At 41.8% G+C, this 25,888-nt stretch overlaps 1 protein-coding gene across 4 annotated transcripts in view; it reads left to right on the top strand.

Annotated features, from left to right (window-relative positions):
• The window catches only part of LOC311250747 (myosin phosphatase Rho interacting protein), a 52,848-nt gene that overhangs the window by 24,535 nt on the left and 2,425 nt on the right, over positions 1-25,888 (top strand). The window contains exons 4-25 of one of the 4 annotated variants that reach the window (XM_084342744.1): positions 359-510; positions 1,942-2,026; positions 6,365-6,584; positions 7,094-7,643; positions 8,810-8,951; positions 9,617-9,733; positions 11,703-11,759; positions 11,880-11,948; positions 12,069-12,158; positions 14,772-14,881; positions 15,034-15,072; positions 16,118-16,871; positions 16,966-17,082; positions 17,909-21,631; positions 23,041-23,188; positions 23,281-23,386; positions 23,498-23,657; positions 23,740-23,847; positions 23,931-24,017; positions 24,127-24,289; positions 25,070-25,143; positions 25,406-25,488. In XM_084342744.1, coding sequence (XP_084198870.1) covers positions 359-510; positions 1,942-2,026; positions 6,365-6,584; positions 7,094-7,643; positions 8,810-8,951; positions 9,617-9,733; positions 11,703-11,759; positions 11,880-11,948; positions 12,069-12,158; positions 14,772-14,881; positions 15,034-15,072; positions 16,118-16,871; positions 16,966-17,082; positions 17,909-21,631; positions 23,041-23,188; positions 23,281-23,386; positions 23,498-23,657; positions 23,740-23,847; positions 23,931-24,017; positions 24,127-24,289; positions 25,070-25,143; positions 25,406-25,438 — 7,104 coding nt within the window. In that variant the 3' untranslated portion in view covers positions 25,439-25,488. The remainder of the gene's footprint in view (positions 1-358; positions 511-1,941; positions 2,027-6,364; positions 6,585-7,093; positions 7,644-8,809; positions 8,952-9,616; positions 9,734-11,702; positions 11,760-11,879; positions 11,949-12,068; positions 12,159-14,771; positions 14,882-15,033; positions 15,073-16,117; positions 16,872-16,965; positions 17,083-17,908; positions 21,632-23,040; positions 23,189-23,280; positions 23,387-23,497; positions 23,658-23,739; positions 23,848-23,930; positions 24,018-24,126; positions 24,290-25,069; positions 25,144-25,405; positions 25,489-25,888) is intronic. The other 3 variants (XM_084342743.1, XM_084342746.1, XM_084342745.1) reach the window with 3 other exon arrangements.

Consider the following 25,888-nt stretch of genomic DNA (forward strand, 5'->3'; position numbering starts at 1 on the left):
ATTAAATTGTGAACAATTACCTAATTTCCTGGTCGAAAAGCACCCTAATTATGGCTATAGCTTACTTTCTTGTACAAATAGAGTAAATGAAGTAAAACGCTGCACATATGATGCAATTATGTAATAACAGTCATTGAAATGCTCCAATACATATCACAAGAAACAAAAATATCACAGAGAGCCCTAACAGGAACATTTGGCTGTGCACAGACTGTGTCAGTGTGTGGCATGCGAAGCTTGGCATGAAAATTGATGCTGGGGTGGATAGTGTGAGAAGACGGAACCATGTGGAGGGATATGTGGTGCGGGCACGTCTGTTAACACTTCATCTATGTGTCTCTTCTGTTGTGTCCTCCAGCCCAGCACTCTGCCCCAGGGTACAATCAATATGAACCAGTGCTCTGACGTCATCGATGGAGAGTCCAGGACAGGTCAGAAGAATTCGCTGTGCATCCTGACACCTGAGAAAGAGCACTTCATACGGGCTGAGTGTAAAGAAATTATCAACGGGTAAGACAGGAATGTGATCTGTTAAAGTCTTTATATATGTGATGTATTATAACTGAGGCCTCAGTATGGGCAGTGTGGTTTGTGTTGCTCTCTCCTTTGGTTTGAGTGGATAGAGATGACAGAGACTTGGACAGGGAGAATAGTTGTGCGCAACTGCCTCTGCTGCCAAAACTGCTCTGCCCCCTGCTGTCTCCTTTGAGCTGTGCTTCTCAGAGACTTGTAATCCACACTGCAGTGACACTGCACATTCTTGAACTGTTTCCTCTCCCTGCCTCTCTAGCCCCTCTCCCTGTGTTCACAAACTCCCATATGCCTGGTCACAGATCATAGTACACAAGCCTTAAGCCTCCTAATTACTCCTGTGCATCTCCTCCAGTGCTGCACCTTCAAAAGAGTGTCTCTGCACCGCACTCTCCCTCCCTGGCTGTAGCATACATATTATGGCTATTCTTAGGGAACTGTGACTCACAACACCCACTCTCCGTTATGCTACCTGCTCCATCACTGTACGCCTCCCACTCTCTATCATCTGGCTCCCATGTGTTGGTTCTGGGCCATCGCACAATCATATTAGGCCTTGCAAAGTTGCCATTAACGACAGCCAGGATTTAAAAAATATATACTGTTGTTAAGCTCTTTACAAATGTCTTTTGACTCATTATAAAAACAGTGCTGTGTGGGGACTGCATTTATAACTGCGTCACATGTTTGTATACAGTATTACAGTTCATAGTGTGTCTTTCCACTCTTTACAAAGTGGGTGGAGTAGAAAAGTGTTTGATAATGTATAAGTGTCTATAGACATTGACTTGATCATTCTCATCCAGGGGTTTCTGTATTGTTCTATATATTACAGTAATTTGAGGATTATTGTTAATATTGACAGCTATTTTTTGTTTATACAAGTTATTACCCAGTGTGGAAGTAGAATTTTTTTTGTAGCTTTAAGTGTGGGAGCATTATTTGTGCTGTATAGTAAAAAATGCATTTCGTCTTAACTAAATCCGCTCCGGCTAATTAGATCGCTGTGTCCTCATGAATTGACTTTTTGTAAATCCTAATATTCTTACTCCCCACAATGAGCAAAAAGGCAAACATGAATTATGAATGAATGAAAATGAAATGTTACCACGTTGTACCGAGCTTAACGTGCATTATGTTGCCACCTAGGGGAGTAGACACTGAGAAAAGGTTGTCTTTCGCTGCATTAGCTCAATGCTTAGAGAGTAGAGGGTGTTGTGTAGTTCAGTGTTTTTCTATCTGTTAGTAGTATTAGTTGATGCACAGACTTGTCCCTGCAAGTATAATGGTTTGTATTTTGCAAAGAACTTTGTCCCAGTCATGTATTGATCCACTATGAGTGCAAGGTTTGTGTGGCGTGCTTTTAGTGTCCCAAGATCAACAACAGCTTGACAGTTTAACTTTTCGCAGGTGGCAGGAGGCTCTGACTGTGTACCCCAGGACCAACAAGCAGAACCAGAAGAAAAAGCGCAAGGTCGATCCACCCACTCACCAGGTAATGCGCTTATTCACACACTCCATAGTGAAGGAGAGAGTAGTAACCAACTATAGTCAGATGAAGGTCATGTTTTTGATCATTTTCTTCTGTTGTGTATGGATGGGCTCTTGAATGCTACATAATAACATGCACAAACTAGTGGACTCCTCTGCCTTGATGTGGAGCAGAGAATAAAGAGAGGATGATGTTACAACTTAAGTGAGAATACAGATGAACAGTATTTTGAGATGAGGTTTAGGTGATTGAATATATATAAAATATATTAAAAAATGTGCCATTGCTTCAGAAAGGAAGAACGTAGATATAAATTCATATTTAAGGACCCTAACATTTGCTGTGGAAGTATGCCGTATGGCAGCTTTACATTCAACCTACACAAGCTGTTTCCGCCTCAGAAAGAGAGAGAGATGTATCGTTATTTTCTGCCAGCAACATGATCGACAGTTTCTGCTGTCCACATTTGCATTCTTGAGTCACACAGTGTGTCTGTCTCGATAGACGAATACACTTCATGCCAAATCTAAATTAATTCCGGTGGTCATTGGTAAACGGTAGTTAAAGAATTAACAGTGTTAACATTTGAGTAATTCCAACATTGTAATTCTAGTTGTAGAGATGTAGATCGGACCAAAAACTTTCAAAATATTCCTGTGCAAACAGTCAGCTGTAATGATGACAGCTGCCTGCTAAAATAACATTCAGCAGCGACTTTCAGCAATGTGGCCATGATCCTCTCGCTTATGAATTTGCTGGTGCGCTGTGTTTCATTGTGACGTCCAGCAGCTGCTGTCTCACCTGCCAGGCGTTTGTCCTTTGTCGTGCCCGTTCATTTAATAACCTTGTTTGCCTGGTCAAAACAACTTTTTTTTCCCCCTAAGAAATCATCACCTGTGCATCCTGTGGAAGTGTGTGGGTGTAGGACCATACAATGTCTCAAAGTGTTTAATGAGGAATGAGACATTGCTTTGTGAAATCACATGTTAGCTGAAGCAGAGGCTTTCCTGTTGAAAATGGGTAAAACAAATCAACAATCATCATACCATCATTTTTTTCCCCCAGATTTGAGACGTCCTCATGTCACCCTGTTTCTAACAATGCAGTACTTTGAATTGTGTGTAAAATCCTCTAAATGGAACAAAATGTCCATGATGGATCCTACATTTTCTGCTCACACCCTGTGACAGCCCCGAGGCCTTGCAGTTATTGAGAATGCATGTCAAAGTCTCTTTGTTAGCTCACTTTCCACATTGACCATCCTGATGATGGGACTAGAAAGAGAATTTCTCATTTTAGAGCAGTATGTCTGGAAAGAATCTAGAAATGGATAAAATGATAATATAGTGTATCTACACCGAATGTTTCTAACTATATACCAACTATATACCAATCCACCTTTTTGCATTCAGCAGTCTTAGAGCAAGGTGAGCAGCATCATGTGACATCCATTAGAAACACAAATGCCCATAGGGAATAAAAATGCTCTTTTCATGTTAGTGCCGTCATTTTTCTCCCTGGTAGGTAGAATAAAATGAGAGGACTAGGTAAAGCTTTATTACCGGTATAATGGTTTCAAGATGAAATATAGACATATAATGTAGTGTTGTACGGACCACCCACCGTGGGATACAGTTTCCCCCCTTCCCTACCTCCTTTTTGATGCAAGGCCAAATTTGTGGTGAGTGCACACAAAACTCTGTCTGAAGTTCATTGTCTCGTTCCTCTAATGAAGGTGCCCTGAATCAGTGTGTGACCTTTCTTGGCTTACACCAACAGGCTCATTTGCAGAGGGACAGTAGTGACACAGCGATGACCTTAACTGTGTCCCATGTGACCTCCGTCATTTATGCCTCTTTGTTGTTGTGTTGATCAACAACAGAATAAAATGACAACCACTGCTCTGTAAATGTGTTAGTCTTAACTTCTAACTAGAGATCGACTGATACTAGATTTTTGGGGCAGATACCAATATTATTGAGTGAAAAGTGATCCCTCAAATGTTGTTATACAGACGTTACAAAGATACATATTTAATGTAGGCTGGATATTTTACAGTAACAATAGGAATTTAAAGGAGACATATTATGCTTTGAGTTATTTACTCTCGTTCAACTCAACTCAGACTCAACTCAAAAGTACTTTATTATTCCGTTAGAAACTTTGTTGCGGAAGGACATCAAAAGTGCAGGAGCAGCAATACAAGTTCAGTGTTTTTATATATGCTCTTGTGCATGAAAACGGTCACACCAACAGAAAACACTGCTCCTGAAACGCCTCATCAGTGTTCCCCCTTTTAATTCTGTGACTTTGTGACATCACACTACGTCACCATGTCAAGCATTTGCATAATTTATGCCTAGCGGCTAGTTTGGCACATATGAAGTAATTAAGCACAGCTGCTCTGTTGTTGTTAGTGTTGCTGGCTCAGGCGTGTGTGAGCTGACCAATCAGAGGAGACTGTGTATTCAGGAGGATAGCCTTAAAGAGACAGGAGCTAAAACAGAGCGTTTCAGACAGAGGGGGAATACAGAGCTGCATCTCTGGACAGTGTGAAACCTGAAAATGAGCATAATATCTCACCTTTAATAATTGTTTAATATATTTAGCACAAGCATCATTTCTACATTTTGTTCGGTTTTCATCGATATCGATCAATAGCAATATATCTGTAATAGGCTAATATCAGCCGTACGTTATATCAGTAATATATCGTCTAATAACACTTTCTGATTGCACAAACCTCATTGTATTTTATCTCAGTAAGTGTCTGTTTTTAAGAACGATACTTAGTAGTTCCTCAACTTGGCTGGTTCCGTAAGGCAGAAATGAGTCTTTCTTAATGTGTGAGGGTGATTATTCTTTCACTTCTCATCATGTCAGTTTCTATCATTGTCTCATGAGCTGTTCAGTTGTTCTGGGATGTAAATTTAATATAGATTTTCTAGACCACACTTTTCCACCTGTAAGCTCTCCTCCCACTCTTCCTGAAGTTACTGGAGACGTGATCACCCGTGAACTACTGCAAATACTTGGGCACAGTCACATGTTTGTCTTCTGGGTGGTGCCCCTAAATTGACGGCACCTGACCTTCAGTATAAAGAAGTTTATGACGGGCAACTTATGTGTGTCTCACATTGCAACTGAAAGGAGTTTTTACAGATTCTTGTGTTGGCTCATAAACAACAAAACATTTAACAACTTGTTTAAGTGCTGTACTTTATACATTTGTATGTATTTGGCCCAAATGAGAATTAAATAAATGGCCTGGTTCAAATAAAACAGACAGATGTTTGGGTCTACCTGTATTACTGATAATACGCAATACATAGCAAGTATTAACATCTAAGGCTTTTTGTGATTGGCAGGGTGGAGTAACTCCAAGCCAGTGTTTTTCCACTGAAGACATGAATGGACACCCAGTGAGTTCAGCTCAGCCCAACTTTTTATCCTGCTTCACCCTCTGGCTTTGAAATCACCGCCTTAATAGATTGATATATAGCGATCAATCCAGGTGAAGGGTGAATAAAAAGGACATGATTTAAATAACGGCATGTTTGTGGCAGCCTGGCTGAGGAGATGATGTTTGAGGGTCACTTTGCTTTGGAAATCTCGCTTTCTCCTCTTATGATTCCAGTATGTACAGGTGGCATCAAACTCTGAACAAATCAGCAATGAGTGTTTGATTTTGTTTTCTCTTTGTACTCTTTAATCAAATGAAGATGATCTTTATGATTGTTATCCTACAAATTCTATTACATTATATTCAGCTTCTGCAGATCTGTTTTTTTTTTCTATCCTTCAGTAATACAGGTGGGTTTGCCTTGAATGAACTCTTTGTTCTTTGTCAAGCTGTCAATCTCTTTCTCCTTTCCATGCATCCTCCTCCCCTCTTCCCAGAATTCATTTTACCAATGATGAAAGCAGTTCTCTTTTGTTTTGTCACTGTCATTTCCCTGACATGTGCATATAAAGGAGAAAAAAAAGGCAAAAACAGAATTTATGGACCAGTTACTTCGGCGAAATTTCACTGACTAGTCCAACATCAACACAGGAAGCAACTAACATAGAGAGAGAGAGATCCTGGAATAGAGTTGTATTGTGATTGGCACATGATTTGACACAGTTGAAAGCAGGCATACAATGATGTACATACGCATCAAGAAGTCTGGATTAAAAAAAACATCCATTATTTGAGTTTTCACAATTACCTTTTCTGTATTTAATTCTTCTTTAATCTCTTCCTCCTCGTATTCCTTTTTGTAGTCTCTCTGTGACCTTACCTCCCATTGTATCCTCTCCTCTTCCTATCCACTCCTTCCAACCCGAACCCCCATTCAGGAGCCTGGCCCTGCCAAGGTGACAGTGACCAGCAGTGGAGGAAGCATTCCCTGCCTACCCAGCAGTATCGCCAGCGCTGAGCGAGTCCCGATGAGCCGTGCCACTCTGTGGCAGGAGGAGAGCCGCTGGAGCAGGGCCACCATCCCCTGCAGCCGCAGTGCCTCCTGTATCAGCCAGCTGGGCCAGAGTCAACCCGAATCCAGTATCACTACTCAAGATGGTGAGTCAAGGCCTTAAAATAATGTTGACGAAGTTCCTCAGTCATGCAGGTCATGGTAATTCTAAGTGCTGTATCACAGGCAACTGGACTTGTTTCAGTTTTGTGAAGTTTCACTTCTCATCCAAGAGGCTTCTTTGGTTCTAACTAACTGGAGGGGAGTTGCAGGCTTTTAAGCTCTGTGTGTGAGCTTACAGAGTCGTTAAGGACACATGTGAGCTCTTAAATAATATTGGATATTTTTAGGCTGTATTGCAATTACCAATATACTGTATATCTCAATATTCTGACATCTTCTCAAAAGCACTTCATAAATGTTACAACTGGGTGACAAAATACCTCAATATTGATAATATAACTAGGCCACTTTTGGAAGCAGTTGCTATCACCAAGCATGGTTAACGTTCGACTCCAACTTGACCATCACTCTTAACTGTTAGCAGGAAGTGTAACTTGCTTTGATGAGACACTGTTTTGTGTTCGATATCAGTGGTACTGTGTCCTTGTTTCAGATGCTGGCACAATGAGCACTGGACGCAAGGTGCGAGTGGAAAGTGGTTACTTTTCTCTGGAGAAGACCAAGTCGGAGCCCTCTTCACAGTCTACACAGCATTCTCAGCCACCCCAGCATCTGCCCCTGTCCTCTTCAGCATCCTCCTCCTCTTTAGGAGCTCTCAGTCCCAGGTACAGCTCTGAGTCAGAACCCCAAATTTCCCCTTTTCAACCCTCCCAAGATCCTCTCCCTTCTCCAGGTGCGCTAGTTTCCCCCAGCTACTCCACCATCAGTTCCTCCCAGAGCTCGCTGGACTCTGATCCCAGCGTCACTACACCGACCTGGGAGGGACACAGTGGTGGTGGAGGAAGCACTGGCAGTGCCAGTGGCGGAGGAGGCAGAGTGGGCCGGTCTGGCAGGGAATACGCAACGCTGTCTGATGTGCCACGAGCTCGCAGACTGAGCTACCGCGAAGCCTTCCGCTCAGAGAAAAAGCGCCAAGAGCTGAGGGCACGGACAAGGAGTCCTGGCAGGGAGGAGGTGGCTCGGCTGTTTGGGCAGGAGCGCAGGTAAGAGGTCATGGATAAGTGTCATGCTCGGGACACTGCAAAAAGAAGACTCTGAATACATGTCACATAGCTGAAACATACATGCAGATTCACTGGTGATAATATGACAGTCAGACATGATAAATAATCATTAATGAGCCACTGGCATAGCGTTAAAACATATGGATAGCATGTCAGTTGATCTATTATGTAAAGCTCATGCATTGCTTAAAGCATTCAGCATTTAGCACCACCCTGTGGCTGCTTTCTTTTAGGAACACCTAAGCTTACCAGTGGTTTGCCATTAATGATTTGGGGGGATTAAATGCATGCGATACTTGCTTTTCTATGGATCTCTTACCTTTTTGCTCTGGCTATTTTGCTAGTTTGTTTTGTTGTTTCAATCTTTTCCAGGGGCTTCTGAACAGAGCTTCTCAGATCTAATGCTCAACCAACCCCTCCACCCCTGTCCCAATGCTGTTCCCTGCTGGTCACCGCTGATTCCTGCTTTCTATCATTTCATCTCTGCACTGCCTGGGAGCACACACACACACTGTTTCATACATGCTTGATTTACTTTATATACTGAGCAAAATGGTACTGATGATGGGTTTTACATACAGTTCGATCTCCTCATTGTTTCTCATGCACACACACTCGATACGTACACATTAACAAGTGCAGTGTTTTAAGGTAACAGCGACTGTGTCACCATTGCTGCTCCCTCTGCAATTTGTTTAATCCACCATTCTGGTCATTTTCCTTTTCCTCTAAAGTTTAATCTCTCATCATATAACAAACTCTTTATTCTTTGATATATCTTTGTATTGCTCTGCGGGATATTTCTACCTTGTGTAATGGTGCCAAAGTCAAACTACCTACATATTGTATGTAAATGCCCAAAATAAACTGAAACTACTTGTAACCATTATAGACATTAATCTTGGCTCAAATTTGCTTTCACATCATTCTTTGGTATTGTTTTTATGCTGATTCTGCCACCATCTAAGTATAATATGCTGCTTCAATATTTTTGTAAGAACAGCCAATTTATTTTACTGTTGTGTTTTTAGAATCCTGCATTTTTTAAGCATGATCGAGATAGTGAGTTCAAGACTTTTATGTGAACTGTTTGTGCTGCGTGTTGAGTACATCTTTGTAAGGAATAGTCGCTCTGTGTCTCCTAGGCGTTCTCAAATCATCGGTCGTTTCGAGGAGGGTCCGCATGTAGAGCGCATGGACACGAGCAGCTCCACAGAGCCCTCCGCAAACACCACGCTAATCCAGAGACAAGGCCGCAGCGAGAGACGCTATCTGGCTAACAAACATGTATGCTATTCTCTTTGCTAATCCTCAACAGCTTAATCAAAACAAAGGTGTAATATACTCATTCATTCACAAATTCATTGAATGGCATCTTCACCGCACCAATCGGCTACAACATTAAAAGGACTAACAGGTGAAGTGATTAACATTGATCATCTCATTACAATGCAATGTTCTGCTTGGAAAAATTGGATCCTGGCATTCATGTGGATATCACTTTGACACGCGCCACCCACCCAACACCGGGCAGAGCAAGGACACCTCTCATGGCATCGGCGTGAGGAACATGACCAGAGCTCAAGGCAACGTCCTGGCCTCCAAATTCTCCAGATCCCAATCCGATCGAGCATCCATGGGACATGCTGTTACTTGTCACATCCATGGCTCTGAACTGTCAAGGCGTGACAACCATCGGAAAGTACTGTTGCCATGGGAAGATGTACTTTGGATGAGTGGGTGGCACGTGTAAAGTGGCATCTACATGGCATCGACATGAATGCCAGGACCCAAGGTTTCCCAGCAAAACATTGCATTGTGACGACATGATCAATGTACGTTAGTCCTTTCAATGTTGTGGCTGATCTATATCTGTAATTAGAATTGGACATGATCTCCCTACTTTGATATAGAATTACCTCTAACTTCTGATACTAATTTGATATTTATAGGAGATGTCACTGGATGCAGGAAAAGACCGTTCAGTCCCTGATGTGTCCAGCTCCACTTTTGCTAATTTAAGAAGAGCCAAGTCACTGGACCGCAGAGTCACCGAGTCCTCAATGACTGTGAGTATTTCTACAGTACAGTACCAGTGGACTATAAAATCATGTCAAGGTCCCATAAAATGGTTTTGCGATTCAAGATTGAGATTGAGCATAGAGAAAAGCATGTGATCCCTCACCGCTTTCCGACCTGTCAGTTGTGGTCGGTATTGCATCAGGCCAGCCCAGAAGCACAGCAGCAGAGACTAAACCCAATTACTGCAGTGGGCACCCAGCGCTTTGTTATTTGGTGTGGGTTTTTTTTCTCCCTTTGCACCACCTAAATGCACAAGGATAGATTGACAAAAGGATAATTCAAAAATTGCAATTTCAACATATAACACAAGATGGTTATAAACAAAGAACTACACTCACTGTGTAACAAGGAAAAATGCATTTGTCATGAGACTTTTAAATGGCTGGTAGGCATTTCCAATTTTCGTGGCACAGTATGTGAAATGATATGTATGTCCTCTAGTAATCTTCAGTTTGCACGACAACAATTTTTCCCACAATGCATGTAAAATTCAATAAAAGGTATGTTTATGGAATCAAATAATGATGCACTTATTATAAAGACAAGTGTGCACATCTTTGTGGCATCTAGTGGTGTGGCTGCAGATTGTAACCAACTGAATACCCCTTGTCTCACACTACCCTACGGTGGCGATTAAAAATGCTACAACAATGCGAAAGGCTCTCTCTGTAGATATAAAATTCTCTTTCTGTGGTGACAAAGACATAAGGATTCTTAGATAAACATCTTGATTTATTATTATATTGATGATATTATATTACATTTATTATATATATTATAATGACAAATAATATATTACAAATCCCCCTTAAATCCTACTCACTGGATCTTCAACAACTATTTTCTTTAATTATTATGTTTTTGTGAGTATGTAGGCATAGTTAGACACCCTGATCTACTCTTAAGTTTGTTTGTCATTTTGACTCATTCGTTCAAGCATCCATGAGTTACCTCATTGCAATGTGCGCTAGTCATTCATAAAATTAGCATACATCGTTTAACTTCAATTACTCCCAAACCCAAACAACATTACAACTCCACATATATCTGTACAACATTACATCAGCACTTATTTTCTTCAGTTTCCACAAGTGAGATAAAAGTATCCCTCAAGTTGCTTCAGGTTGCACTGGTGTCTTCCTGGAGGTCTGACTCCTACCACTCTGACAAACTGATCTGAGGTCTGTTCAGAGAGTGCTGCAGGGGTGATCCATTCAGTGTGTGGTTGGTCTCTCTGGCCAAGTTGCAGCTGCCAAGCACCCCCACTCACTCAAACACACACACACCCCCACATTCATGTACACACCACTGCCACCACCGCTGCTGACGAGTATAAATAGCCAGCACAGAAGCAACCGCAGTTGCGCGTATGTCCCCGGGATAGACGGAAAGAAAGATTGTCAACATATGAAGTGAAGGCAGTTAGCCATCAGAATGACTCTCTGCCAGACGGTGACACCACACCTGATGAAGGTCAACAAAAGCAAGGTATTGTTGAGGAAGTAGAAGGCAGCTTTTGGACGAATGGTTTACTTTAGAGTCTATAAACAGACTTGAGCTTGGTTGCAGCAGTTTGTGTTTCACAGGGAAAGTCCAGCTCCCGCCAGTCAGTCTCGTTAGCTGGAGCCACATAACAGCACTTATACTTCTGTAACTGAAGCAGGGACCTAAATGTAAACAAATGCACATAAATGCAAAAGTGTTGGGGGAAATGTCAGTTATGTATTCTGATCACATCAGTGATGAGTACTGACTCAATAACAACTGCTTGTATAGTGAAATTAGGACAAAAATGTTCAACAAAATATAATTTGTTTTGGGACTTATTTTCTAATAATGTGGTTAGTGTTTATTTGAAAGTAAGATCTAAGCGGAATTTCCTTTTTAATGATTTTTAATGAGTTAATCTAGTCGCATCCCATCATATCACATCTCTCTGATCTTTCCTAATTGCAGCCAGATCTTCTGAACTTCAAAAAAGGATGGATGACAAAACTGTATGAAGATGGAATGGTAATTTGCTTTCATTAGTCAGATTAAATGACCATCTGCTTCTTTTCCCTTCTGAATAAGATCGTATTACTCTTACTGAGGGCTGGTGAAATCCAATTAATGGTGTCTTTGTGTCTTTAGTGGAAGAAACACTGGTTTGTCCTGACAGATCAGAGTTTGAGGTACTACAAGGACTCAGTAGCCGAGGAGGTAAAACTTCAAGAGCCTACAGTTTTTGATCCTTATTTTCCCATGAATGATAATTCATTCAATAATAATTTTATTCATTGTTGTTTTTTTCTGTTGCGTCTGTTTACCTGTTTTCCTCAGGCTTCAGAACTGGATGGTGAGATTGACCTCTCCACATGTTATGATGTCAAAGAGTTCCCGGTCCAGAGGAATTACGGATTCCAAATCATGGTGAGTGTTGATTCTTCATGTCATCGTTTGTCCCGTGTCGTTAATCACGAGTGAAGAAGAGAGTTATTGTCTCCACACTTGAGCTCCTCTGTCTCCTGCCAGTCTATAAACAGCCTTAGACCACAGGGGGTGCAACTTTAGGTATCATGTTTTGCCATTTCTCTTTCTGAAATGGTTCTTTGTCTGTCATGACGGATGTCACTTGACTTGTCGTCTCCCTGTGAGAGGCTGACATCATAGTGGTCTAAATCTGCTGCAGCCGTTGCCAGTCCAGCTTGTTTCTCTGATCCCCATGTGCCCTTCATCCTGCACAATATGTTTACCTTGCATTCAGAGGCCTCGTCCTGTCCTTGTCCACTTTTGCATAATAACACTCATTTTTCAAAAACATGTTTGTTTATGGTAGTGTTACTCTCAACTATAATTGCATAATTCTGTGTATCCTGCTGTGAACCGTTGACAGAATACTTTTGTCATATAATCCTTCAACCATTAAACATTTTTAGCACTTGTTGCTGGCAAAATACTTACTGGACACATATAGTTTCAATGCAGTGCTTTCATTATCCATTTAATGTCAGTGAGGATTTATGTTCTGCCACATGTAGACCTAAATTTGCCATACTAATCCTATATGAGGAGAACGTACTGTAGCTGCAAGGTCATTTCTTTTGTTTACATTTGCTTAAAGCGACACCCCCGCTATTTTGTGGAGGAAGTCAGAAATAGAGAAGTGGAGGGGATCGTTGTCTCTCTGGCTGAGAACAACATGGGTTTGGTGTCGAGAAATTAATAACTCCAGTATTTATGTCTGCTCTCTCTGCTCCGTGGTCAGACTGGAGGGCGCTGTTGTTCTGTCACTGCAGCTAAAGCAGTGTAGAGTTAAACAGAAGTTAAAGTCCTGATGTCTGGAAGATTTCAGAGTAACTGTGGTCTTGTAGAAATTAACTTAACTTCCAGTAGAGGTCACTGTATATAAAGTTGAATTATACTCATACTCATAGGATACCTCTGTTTCAAGGGAGATTTCTACAACAGAACAATTTTGTAGAAATTTTATATCTTTCACAACCTAGGAAGACATGTTTTCAACTAAATTGTGCAATTGTTTGTGTAAATGTGTTTGTTAACCTCAACTCGTTATTTAAAGCCAGATGCTGCTGACATTAAATTATATTTATAAAAATCCCAAAACTTTCAAAATTTCATGTTTGAGTTATTGGTCCAAGTAAAACTGATGATGATTAAGATAAGGCAGCCTAATGAAAACACCTACATTAGGTAGATGCTTGGTAAATACATCATATATTCAGTCTATATGCCTTTCAACTGAACATAGACTTTTTGACACAGCAATGTATGTTGAACTACCTATATGTGTAATAAAGCAATGGCCCTGAAGGGTCTAGTGCATTGAGTCTCCAGGACAACAACATATTGTTTTCTGCATGAAATAAATGGCTTAACATCAGATTTGATTGTTGTAAATGGTTGCCTCTGTTGGACTTTCACAACTACATAATCAAGCATGTCACAGCTAGCAGAGTGGTATGTCAATTTGATTTCACAGTAAAGTTGTTTGTACTGCACAGTAAACAAAAGCATCCTCTGTTACTTGTGTCACTAGCTAAAATGGTGTGAAACTTGTGGGTGTAGTGACGGGCCAAAAATACTTGCTTCTCCTTAGCTCCGTGTCCGTGTGATGCTTTTGGTGTTAAATGAAAGCTTTCAAAGACTGAACTCAGTGTAGTGTAACAACATAACAAAGTAAAGCAAAGAATAATAAAGGACAAGGATGTTTTGTCTCATTTCACAGAATCTTTTTTAAACATTACTCTTCTACAGATAAAACAACATTCATTCATTCATTTGAATGCTTCTGTATGCAGCTTCTTTTTTATGTGCATATCTGTTCATTTTGGTTTAAACACAGGATATCTGCACAGTTGCAGGCTACATTTATATTATCAGTATTATACTATTTGTTGAATTCGATTCCAGCAGTAGCTTACTCCAGAGCATTGTAAAGTTGAAAAATCTAAATGTATTAAAAAAAGAGAGACATAATCATTTCCAGAATTCACAACATGTTTTTATCTAACAAAATATTCTGCTTCAGTCCATATTTTTTGCCAGCTGGCCTTTTTAAAAACAACATTTTTACTGCATTCATAAAGCTGTTTGCTCTCCCACTTATCACACACAATGGGAGGCATACAACTGAATTAACAGGGTGGTCCAGCAGCAACTGCACTATAAATTGCATTTGAAAAACCACAATGACAAAACACTGTTTCAGCTCTACAACTATAAAAATGTAGGGTTTTGTTTATTTTTTTGTTTATTTGTTTATTTATACGTTATTGATGCCAGAAAATATGATAGGAGACATTTGAAACTTTAATCGAAAACCTCAATAGAAGCTTCCAATGTAAAAAACGAAGACATTTGGTAAAGCCGTAGTAGTAGTAGTAGTAGTAGTAGTAGTAGTAGTAGGTTTTAAGAGGCTTGTACAAAAACATGTACTAAGATGTTTGTGTCAAAAAGATATTTTTAACAACATGTTGTCTCATCCCTGTCAGTCATTTGAACGAGATGCCTTTCTGCTTTCAGTGTAAAGAGGGAGCGTGCACCCTGTCGGCCATGACCTCTGGAATCCGTCGCAACTGGATTCAGGCCATAATGAAGAATGTGCGACCCACTATCGCCCCTGATGTCACCCGGTAATACCCAAAGAGGATTAACACTGTCACCACTGGCAGATATAACAACTGCTTTTCTCACTTATTTTATCTTAACCCCTCTCTCCTCCTCCTCACCCTCTCTTTCCTCCTTTCTCTTCCTCCCTCGACCGGTATTTTCAACCTGCTTCCAGGAAAAACATCTCTCTGAAACTATCCGTTCTGAAGCCCAGGTTGGAGTGCTTGTGTGTCGATCTCCCCCTCCCTCTAACAGTGATGTTATTGCTCAGCAATGTCAGCACTCTGGCGTGTTTGTCGTCCCACCCTATGTCATGTGATTGTTGAGTAATGTCTCCCTGTGCCACTGTAGAGACACACACTGCAATCACATCAACATACTAGAAATAATCTACCCAAGACTTATTTTAGTGATCATTGTAATGTGACTGTCCACTGAGAAATGGTCACAGAACAACAACAAAACCACAGCTGAAGGAGAAAAGAGCGAATAGAGAGAAACGATGGTATATAAAGGTTTCTGGAACAGTTCACCTGAGGATTTTTTAACCACCTAAACATTTATTTTTGTCTTTTTTAAAGCTGAGTATTACCTTTCACGTGGCTCATCACATGTGATACTGTATACACGCTCTGACCTGCATTTACTGAGTCACACTCCTTACTCTGCCAGCTATCTCTAAGGGGAGAATGTGTGATATTTTTGGTATTTCTGCATAGACGCCTCACAGACACCTCTTTCTCATTCTTGAGCTCTGTCCCTTCTCATTTTACCCCTGACCAACACCTCATGACACCTCCACTCAAGGTGATGAAAATAGATTATTATATCAGGTCACTTTTAAAAGATGCTCTGCCCGTTAACACTAGCACCAATCAGTGTGCAGTTTACTGCAAACACATTCTTCACATTGAGATGTTATAGAAATTACACTACCATAGCTAGTAGTGCTGCTTCCACTACCAAGCTAAAGGGGGGCATCAGGCTTACCTCAGATCATGTCTGTTAACACTAAAGCTGCTTTCAGCCTAATGCAGTGTGCCATATAAGCGTCTTGATGTGGATGTTTTTTCACTGATTTTTATCATGCTTTGTGCACAATTAGACGAGTCTGCTCTGCCAGGAATGTATGCATTGTTGTTTGTCCAGCAAAGTTCTATGTAAATGTGAAGCTTGAGCTGATGTAAGTGTAAAAATAAATCATTGTGTTCTGTCAAAGCCGTCTTAGAGTTCTCTCTTAATTTTTTGTTTTCATTCAGATCCCTCCCTGAGGAGAAGATAAAAGTGATGCTGGAGCCATGTCCACAGACCACCACTGAGCCAAGCCCCAGTCCTGAGGCCCCCAGGTCTGACGTCCACAGACAGCCAGCTGGCACTAATGCCCCTTGCTCTGAGCCCCGGAAAAGCCGCGTTCGTGAGCGCAGACGAGAGGGTCGCTCCAAGACTTATGACTGGTCTGAGTTCAAAATGGAACAAACGGGAAAGCCGCTGAAGGAACGAGCAGACACAGTCGACCTCAGCTCATCATTCTCAACAACTTCCTCATACTGTTCTCCCTCCTCTTCTCCTTCCTCACTAGCGTCCTCTCCTGTCTCTACCTCCTCCCTCTTAACCTCTTCTGTGTCAGGCGCTCACCCGCCATCTATGACAGAAGATGCAGAAAAGGAGAATGTCAGGAGGGGTAGCCCTTCACATAGCACAACCAGTGCAAACCACATGCCAAATACTGTTACAGTCACCATGACCTCCACGCTAAACACTACATCACCGGTACAGCCATCAACACCTGAATGCCAAGAGCAAGGAAAGATGGAAGTAGACCATCCTGGTAGTGGAGATAGGAAGGACAGCAGAACCTCAGACGTCCAAGAAGAGATTGAGCAGCGGTGGCATCAGGTTGAGACAACACCGTTAAGAGAAGAGAAGCAAGTGCCCATCAATACTGCTTTAGCAAACTCTGGAAACGCTGACAGACTGCCTCCACATGAGCTTGCTGCGCTGCTAGACAAAGAGGTGTGTTTCCTCAGTGTGATCACAAACATAATAATGGTGTCACTGCATCTTGCGTCGTTCATTCATAATTTCTTGTCTGTCTTTCTTTGTTCAGTTGGGACAGAAGCAGAAGGAGCTGGACCGTCTACAGAAGCAAAACAACCTTTTAAAAGAGCAGTTGGAAAACGCTCTAGGGAGAGAACATAGTGCCAGGGAGGGCTACGTACTGCAGGTACTGCATTTACCATCCACCATGCAGGATCACTGTGTGTTTGACACCATATACAAATAGCAGAGCAACGTGAATTTTCACAAATAAACCTTGAAAATGTCAATGTTCAGAATGGTATTAAGGTTTACAAGATAGTTTACATGTACTGGGCAAACATGCGGTGCAGTAAATGTTATTGAACAGTCAACTGGCTACTGTAACTTGTATAATATTCTACTAACAGGTGTGGGTGCTTTATATTCTGAAACTGATATGCATGGTTGTGGCATTCTTAGCATGAGTTTTCACTAACTGTTTTTACGGAGTTTCACATCTCCTGGGAAAATAATTGGTTTGATCTGATATGCTTAAGGTAAGAAACTTGATCAAGAAGCCTTGTGCTGTGCTTTTTCTCTCTGTTCATTCATGCTTTCTCTGTGTGTCCTTTCCAAGCTTGATCTCTGCATGCTTTTTGGTGTTCAGAGTTGTCTACTGTAACTAATTGCTTTTTCACGTTGTGCAGTTCTAAGTTATTCATTTAAGTCATCACAGAACCAGACTTCCATTTTGTTGAATCACATCATTAGTAGGTCTGCTTTTGTTTTTTGTTTTTTTTGTTTGTTTTTTTAAATCACCGTATTAGCCACACACAAAGTTTTCAATTTCCACATCACCTCTGAAAAAGCACAGTGGAAGCTTGGAGAAAAAAAAAAAAGCAAAATCCAGATTGATATCAAGAAAGGAACAAACTTATTTTCCTGATAACCCCTGAGATGTGGTTCTCCGTTTATGGTAAGTGACGTAAGGTGATGTCATTAATGAAACTGTCTCATCAATCTTTTTCAAGAGTGCAACGCCCCCTTCCTCTTCACCAAACAAAGTGCCATATCAACGATTGCACACACTTACTCAAGATTTGCAGAGCGAGTTGGAGACCCAAAAGCGCAAGCAAGATCTCGCTCAACATCAGATTCGGACACTAAAGAGAAGCTACACAGAAGCACAGGATGCTGTAAACCGCCATGAGACTGATATACAGGCTCTGCAGACTAAACTAGCATCTGCAATGGCTGAAATCTTGGCAAGTGAAGAGGCTGTGGCAAGAATGCGCAATGAGCTCAAGCTAGAGCAAGAGCGTTCAAAGGAACAAGAAGAGGAACATGGCCGTAGTGAGACCACCCTACGAGCCCAGCTAAAGGACAGTGAGGATCGACTCCGTGAAGTAGAGGCCAGTCTCTTAGAGCGAAATCAGGCCCTTAGGCACCTGGAGCGCCAGCAAGCCCTGCAACGAGACCACATGAGAGAGATACAGCGGCTGCAGGAGAGGCTGCAAGAGGTGACTGCTCGACTAAATGCAACTGAAGAAGGTCAGGCCCTGAAGGAGGAGCGCTTGAGAAAGGAGCAGAATGGCATGCTAGAGAGTCATGAGAGGGAAAGGCAGAATCTGTGTAGAAGATTAGCTGAGGCTGAAGCTGCACAGAAAGAGATGGAGAATAGAGTACTAGAGGCTGAGCAGCAGGTGGAGGCCCTGTTAAGAGGGAGGCAGGCCTTGGGAGGGAAAGAATGCAGGGAGGAAATGCTGAAGTTGCAAGAAGAGCTTGCTCATAAGACTGACATGGTTGAGTCACTGAGGGAGAGTGTGCGTAGGCTAGAAGAAGAGAAAGGCCATCTCACCTGCCGCTGTCAGGAGCTTCTTAACCAGATTGCAGAAGCAGACCGTGAGGTGAATAAGCTCCGCACTCGTCTGGAAACAGAAGAGGCTGATTACAACACCCTGGAGCACTCGTATGAGAGAGCTACCCAAGAGTTTCAGAAAATGAGCCAGTTCCTGAGAGAAAAAGAGGAAGAGATCCGACAAACTAAAGAGATGTATGAGAGGCTGATGGAACGCAAGGAAGCCGACTTGAAAGAGGCCCTTGTTAAAATGACTGCACTTGGCAACAGCTTGGAGGAAACAGAACAGAAATTGCAAGCTAAGGAGGAGCTTCTTTGTCAAATGAGTCAAAGCCTCTTAGATAAGGTAGAGCCCTGTAGTGCTGAAAAGGATCTTAAGGCCAAGCTTGTGGTTGCAGAGGACCGCATAGCAGAGCTCGAGCAGCATCTCAATGCTCTGCAGCTGGGCTATGCTGACCTACGCATGGAAAGGCAGCAAATCCCTGAACAGAGCAAGAGAGGAAGGCTGAAAGCATCAGTCTCCTTCTCACCAAACACAGATCTTCAACTTTCCTTTGACAAGACATCCAAGACGGAGAACTCCCCAGATGATAAGGAGTCTCAAGCGAAGAGACCAAGGATACGTTTTAGCAGTATTCAGTGCCAAAAATACATGAATCTAGAGGGCATGGACACTAGTACCTTTGCAGACACAAGTCAAAAACTTAATCAGGACATAAATGAAGACAACCATCCAGCTGATGGAAACTCTGATACCACATTCCCTCACAGCAGTGACCCAGAGAAGTTTATCTCCATCATCCATGCCCTAGAGACTAAACTGCTGGCCACTGAGGATAAACTAAGAAGCCTCACACAGAACCTAGAAGAGCAGCGATCCGTCCAAGCAGAACACATCTCCAAGATTGATCTAAAGATGACTGAAACAAAGGCTAACCCTGATAAAGAATTGAGTTGTGGAAGTGAGATACAGAGTAGTGCCAGTAAGCATTATGCCAAGGCCCTGGTGTGTGTGGAAAGTAGTCGAGAGAAAGTTAGGTCTATTCTCAGTGACTCTCATGAAAGCACTGATTCAAAGCTGCACTCATTGTCAGAGATAGAGAACGAGTTGTTCAATGCATCGCTGTACATCAGACAAGGACAGAAGACGTTGGAAGAGCATTCACCAGTTGTCCCTCAAACTCAAACACCAGAGACTCTAGATAAAGATGCGCTGCATCTCTTTGCCAAAACTCTGTCTTTTGAGGCAGTAGTGTTGAACAAGATGGCTTTATTAATACAGACTTCAAAGTCTGACCTCCTACAAGCTCTTGCAGAGATATGGGAGGACATAGAGAATATTAAAAGGAGTGACAAAGACTGCTTGGCTGTAGTTTATGCTGATGTCTTGACTAGAAAGTTGATGTTGGAGAGTGCGTTCTGGAAAGAACTGGAGAAAGCTGAGACAGATGTTGCTAAATCCAAAGAGGGCAGTGTTTCAGCTGATGTAGATGTTGATAGCACCGTTATCTTTAACACCTTCATTAAAGCAGAACTAGCCTACTCTATTCAAAACCTTAAACATTGCTATGAAGAGAAATTCATAATACTGAAAAGGGAGTTGACTGAAGCCCGAAAAAACCTACATCAAAGGGAAATGGCCCTGAAAGCAATTATTGAAGCTTCCAAAAGGCCTGATTTGAAAAGTGTAATAAAGGAAGTGAAAAACAACTTTGGGTTTAGTAAACAGAAGTTAGCTGACATTCACCCCCCTGAACTTGCTCCCTACATGGAGCAGATTGAAATGGAAGAGGCTAAAGATTTGGCTGAGGAAATCGTAGACAGACACTTGGCTGGAGAAATGCCTTCCTGTGGTGTTGACTCGGTTGAATCATTGCGAAATGCTCACGAAACCCTGGCTAATGAGCTCCAGAGACAAGCAGCAGTCCTCCATAAGTATGCTCAAGAGATAGAAAGTGGTGGAAACCATCCTGGACTGGCTAAAATGATCCATGCTCTTCTAGGGCACCAAACCTCACATAGTTTCACAAGTACCTCTCTTTGTATGCGCGAAGCCCTAATCCAGTCTCAAGTGGCTTATGTGGCATGCCGGCTACGGGCCATGCATGAACAAGAATTGGGCTGGTGTAAGCAGACGGGTCAGAACATGGGTGCTCTTGTCCAGCAGCATGCCCGCAATGTCAGTGTAATCCAAGAGAAATATGAAGCATCCTTACAGGAGGAGCGCCTGAACTTTACGCAAACCGTCGGCACTCTCCAGAAGGAGAACCAAACTCTGAAGAGTGAGATCAGCAAACGTGTGGACCAGCTCTCCCAGCAGCAGGAGCAACTGGCTCTCCTGGAGGAGCGATTCAAGAGGGAGACTGAAGAGCTGAAGCAGAGGCACAAACAAGAGCTAAGCCAAGCAGAGAAAGGTCGCACCTCAACAGAGTTGGCCCTCATGGAGACCACAGCCGACAGTCAACGAAAGCTTGAGGTGCTGCTGGTGGACATGGACACCATGGAGGAGCGGCACGAGAGTTATGTGAGGAAACTGGAAGAGCAGTTTGAACAGAGGATCTGTGAGCTCCAGCAGCTCCACAAAGAGGAGCTGGAAAAGTTACATTCCCAGTATATGGCAAACATTCAACGTGTCCAAGAATACCAACAGGACAAAAATGATCCTGATGGTTCTCATTCTGATGAGGCCGCTACACCAATGGAAGAGGAGGAGCAGGGGAAGGGGGAGAACGTACAGGACATGTCAGAGGGGGACTCCATGGTGGTTCTGAAGGATCGGATTCAGGAGCTGGAGACTCAGATGAACACCATGAGGGACGAACTGGAGATCAAGCACCTGGAAGGAGATGTGGCCAGCCTGAGAGAGAAATACCAGAGAGACTTTGAAAGTCTTAAGGTTTTTGCTCTTTCATTTTACCGTAGTGCATTCATTTATATAATAAATGAGAAAGTAGTAGATATTTAGTGAAATAGTTCATCAGTCTACTAATATGCGCAAATAATGCACAGATTTGGAGTTGGGAAATGGTGTGATTAATGATTATTTTTAGATTCATGAAACCTGCAACCTAGATTGCATCAGTTCGCTTGCAAATTATAATATTCTTTTTAATTTTGGCTTTCAGGGATGTCCCAATCTTTCTTTTTCATTTTTCACAATACAAGCTCTTTAATGCAGACTCCACAAACTCTGAAATCTGTTTTTATGCCTCTGCGCCGGCAAATATGGGGGCCAGAGGCATTATTTCTTTTGATTGTCTTGGGAATTTCTTCAAATTTGGTACAAATGTTCACTTGGACTCAAAGATGCACTGAGTAGAATCTGGTGGCAAAAGGTCAGAGGTCAGGTCATTGGCCTTAGCTGATGCTTAACTGAGAATGGTCATTATTGTATTATGACTACTAAACATCAGCATGTTGGCATTGTCATTGTGAGCATGTAAGTCAATAGCCTTACAGAATAAATGGGCCATTTAGATATAAAGCTTTACATTGAGAACATGAAACTTGCATCATAGTTTGAGACACAATACAGATATAACAGATCCCTCAATGTTAATTATCAATTGTGCAATGAGTGTCAGTGTAGATCTGTTGTGGGCAGCATTTAGACAGTCTCACATCTTTGTCTTAAGTATGAAGTTCTAGTTTTCAAACTAACAGCAGCTCGTCAGCAAAATGATGCACCTGAGAAATACTGCTGAAAAACAGACAATCCAGTTTTTTTTGTTTTTTGTTTTTTTTATCATGCAGCTTTTTTTGCATCACTTGGTGGTCCCCATTGACATCATTAGATGAAACTGCAGACTGCTGTGCACTGCAGACTGCTGTACTGTTCATGAATTTTGGTACTGAAAGCAGTATACGATAAACATGCTGAGCCTGTCGGGTTGGGATATCCCTCGTAGTTAAGTAATGAAGCAAAGCAATCTGTTGCAGGTTGTCACTACTTAAACGTGTGAAATGTCTCTCTTGCCTCCAACATTGCTTCTTTATTTGACCATCAATAGACACACCATTCCCCACATTTTATAATAAAAGGAAGTGCAGTCTATAATGACTAAAATGTAGCTGCAATTTAACTGAATCTCACTGCTTTAACATGGTCTCTTACAGTACTAACTTAGCTGGGCTTTGGATCATGAAAAGCTTGCATGGCTTCTATCACTGATTTTGCATGACACACAATGTAGCCTAGTGAACCATCAATAGATACTGCACTGAATCTATAGTCACAAATTCAAACGTAGGTGATAAGTGCAAAATGAATTTTGTGATGACAGATGACCCTTTTCTTTCCTGTAGGCCACATGTGAACGTGGCTTTGCAGCAATGGAAGAAACCCACCAGAAGGTAATTCAAGACATCCAGAGGCAGCATCAGAGGGAGATTTCCAAACTAATGGAAGAGCGAGAGAGACTGTTGGCTGAGGAGACTGCTGCCACAATCGCTGGTAAAGAAAATTGTATTACCACACACAGTTGCTAACATTTAAACAAGTCCAACATACAGAAATGAAGTGCGTCTCGTTTGTCTTTGATGTAGCTATTGAAGCTATGAAGAATGCACACAAGGAGGAAATGGAGAAGACACATCGCTCCCAACTGAGTGGACTGAACTCTGACATTGATGAACTTCGCTTACAATACGAGTACGTTTTAATGAAAACTGTTAAATTTTAAATGGGAAGAATGATATTTCCTGCATTTGGTAAACCTCAAATGAGAATTCCAGTTGATATCATGATGGTCTGACTGTGTAGGGAGGAGCTGCAGTCCATCCACAGAGAACTGGAGGTGTTGTCAGAGCAGTACTCTCAGAAATGTCTGGAGAACGCTCACCTGGCCCAGGCACTGGAGGCCGAGAGGCAGGCCCTCAGGCAGTGTCAGAGAGAGAACCAGGAACTAAACGCTCACAACCAGGTCTGAATACACACATGTGCACGTGTACATTCAAAAACAGCTCTGTCTACCGGTTACAACACCACTTTATTCTGTCCAACAGGAGTTAAATAACCGACTGACTACAGAGATCACTCGGATGCGCTCCTGTTTCAGCGGTGAAACAGCGCTGTCACCACTCACACAGGGCAAAGATGTGTACGAACTGGAGGCAAGTAAACACAGCATACACACACACACACACACACACACACTTGCTCTTTAATCAAATGACTATTTCTCTCCTTCTTGTAGGTGTTGCTACGAATTAAGGAGTCAGAGATCCAGTATCTTAAACAGGAAATCCACTCTTTGAAAGACGAGCTGCAGTCTGCTTTAAGGGTAAGCAGAGCCAATGTTTATATATTGCAAACAATGTTTTGAATGCATGAACCTGTATCGCATGTCTTATGAGTCATACCCTAATAACAGTACTATTTTATTTGAACAGGACAAGAAATATGCCACAGACAAATATAAGGACATCTATACAGAGCTCAGCATTGTGAAAGCAAAGGCTGACTGCGACATCAGCAAACTGAAGGAGAAGCTGCTCATTGCCACAGAAGCTTTAGGCGAGAGGACTGTCGATGGAACGGTCACATCTGGATATGGTAAGTCATTATTTACCTGCCATTGAATCGACTTAACATATCAAACCTGATTTTTATATTTATAGCTTTTTGTCATATGGACCAAGTGTTTGTTTATAAAACAGAGCCCCAACCGTGCTGTTGCAGCTCAGTTTCGGTTTAGCATTTTAAATAATAAAATTATTGGGTGTTTTCAAACATTTCTACACACCTTGGCACTTACTGTATAAGGCAGATTAAGCCATATATTAAAAACCATATTGCATCTAACTGGTAAATAATAACAGACACAAAAAACTAAACATTTTGCCATTTATGATTTTTTAAAAATCATTTATAGAAGTATAGATCTATCTTCTCAAATGTATTATAATCTCTTAATGTGACCTGTTATCTTATGTAATAGCTTTTGTTACTTCTCATACTGATACCTGGCACCTACCATGATTCTGCACCATCATGTTATTGTGGTAGTAAGCTGATACAAACAAACTTTTTCATTATTGTGTTGAGTTAGATCTAGACAACAGTGCCATCATGTGGCCACACAGGGAAACACTATAATGCCTGTTATCACTTGCAACCAGCAATAACAATTTAACACTCTAGGAGGTGAGTGCCTAATTTAATATAATGAAATGAGTGAATGTGAACTGAAGTCCTCGGTCGCTATTGACATTTAAGGGTTAAGACGCCTTAGCAATGTAGCTCTTAGTTTGGGTATGTATCAGTTCAAGGCTGTTGGATCCTGTCATGCTACTTGATGTTAATAATAATGACATGTCTTCATTGTGTCTTTAGATATCATGAAATCAAAAAGTAATCCAGATTTCCTGAAAAAGCAAGCCAAGCAATCAAGAGGCGTAAGGTCAAAGGTGAGTGACAAGTTTAATTGTATCATTTCTAGATTATAATTACAGTTTTTCCTTCCCTGATTATCTCAAATTAAAACAGTCACTGTAAAGCTCCCATCTCAGTTTGCTGTGTGACGTGATGCTGAAGCTTTTGTCGTGCAGACGTTATCACTGTTAACCGCTCAGCCACCACGTGTTGTAGAAATGTGCTCCACAGTCGGTCGGTCGGGACGTTTTTTACGCTTGTCCTGTAAGTTTGTCATCTGTCTGTTTTGTCCGTCAGTCTGTCACTGAACAGGTCTCATGGGACAGCTGACACTCCCATTGTGGGATGATTCCCCCCCAACCCCCGTCCCAAGATGTGCTGTAGGTATAGCATGATGTAGAGCAAAGCATGTGCTTACCACCCTTGCATGATCACCCCTCTCCCCAAACCCTTCCTTTTTGCCCCAACCTGCACCACCAAAGCCGATTGCAGTGTCCACCCCTCAGTTGAATATCACAAGTTGCAGAACCAAAACCCTTCCTTGTCACAGTTCACTCCCGTACATTTTGGGAAATACTTATTTGTATTTTTGAGTGTTGTAAGAAAATTGACACCAATCTTACATCTGTGGGGTAAACCTGAAGCTACAGTACAGCAGCAGCCTAATAGCTTAGCCTAGCACAACAGGGCTGTAGCCAGGCTGGGTTAAACAAACATTAAGTATAGTTTAAATATTACAAATTGTGTTTTCAAACAAAAGAGATGCAACATGTTAATTAG

Source organism: Pagrus pagrus, assembly GCF_965226575.1.
Source record: "Pagrus pagrus genome assembly, chromosome: 21".
In the NCBI taxonomy this organism is placed as follows: Eukaryota; Metazoa; Chordata; class Actinopteri; order Spariformes; family Sparidae; genus Pagrus; species Pagrus pagrus.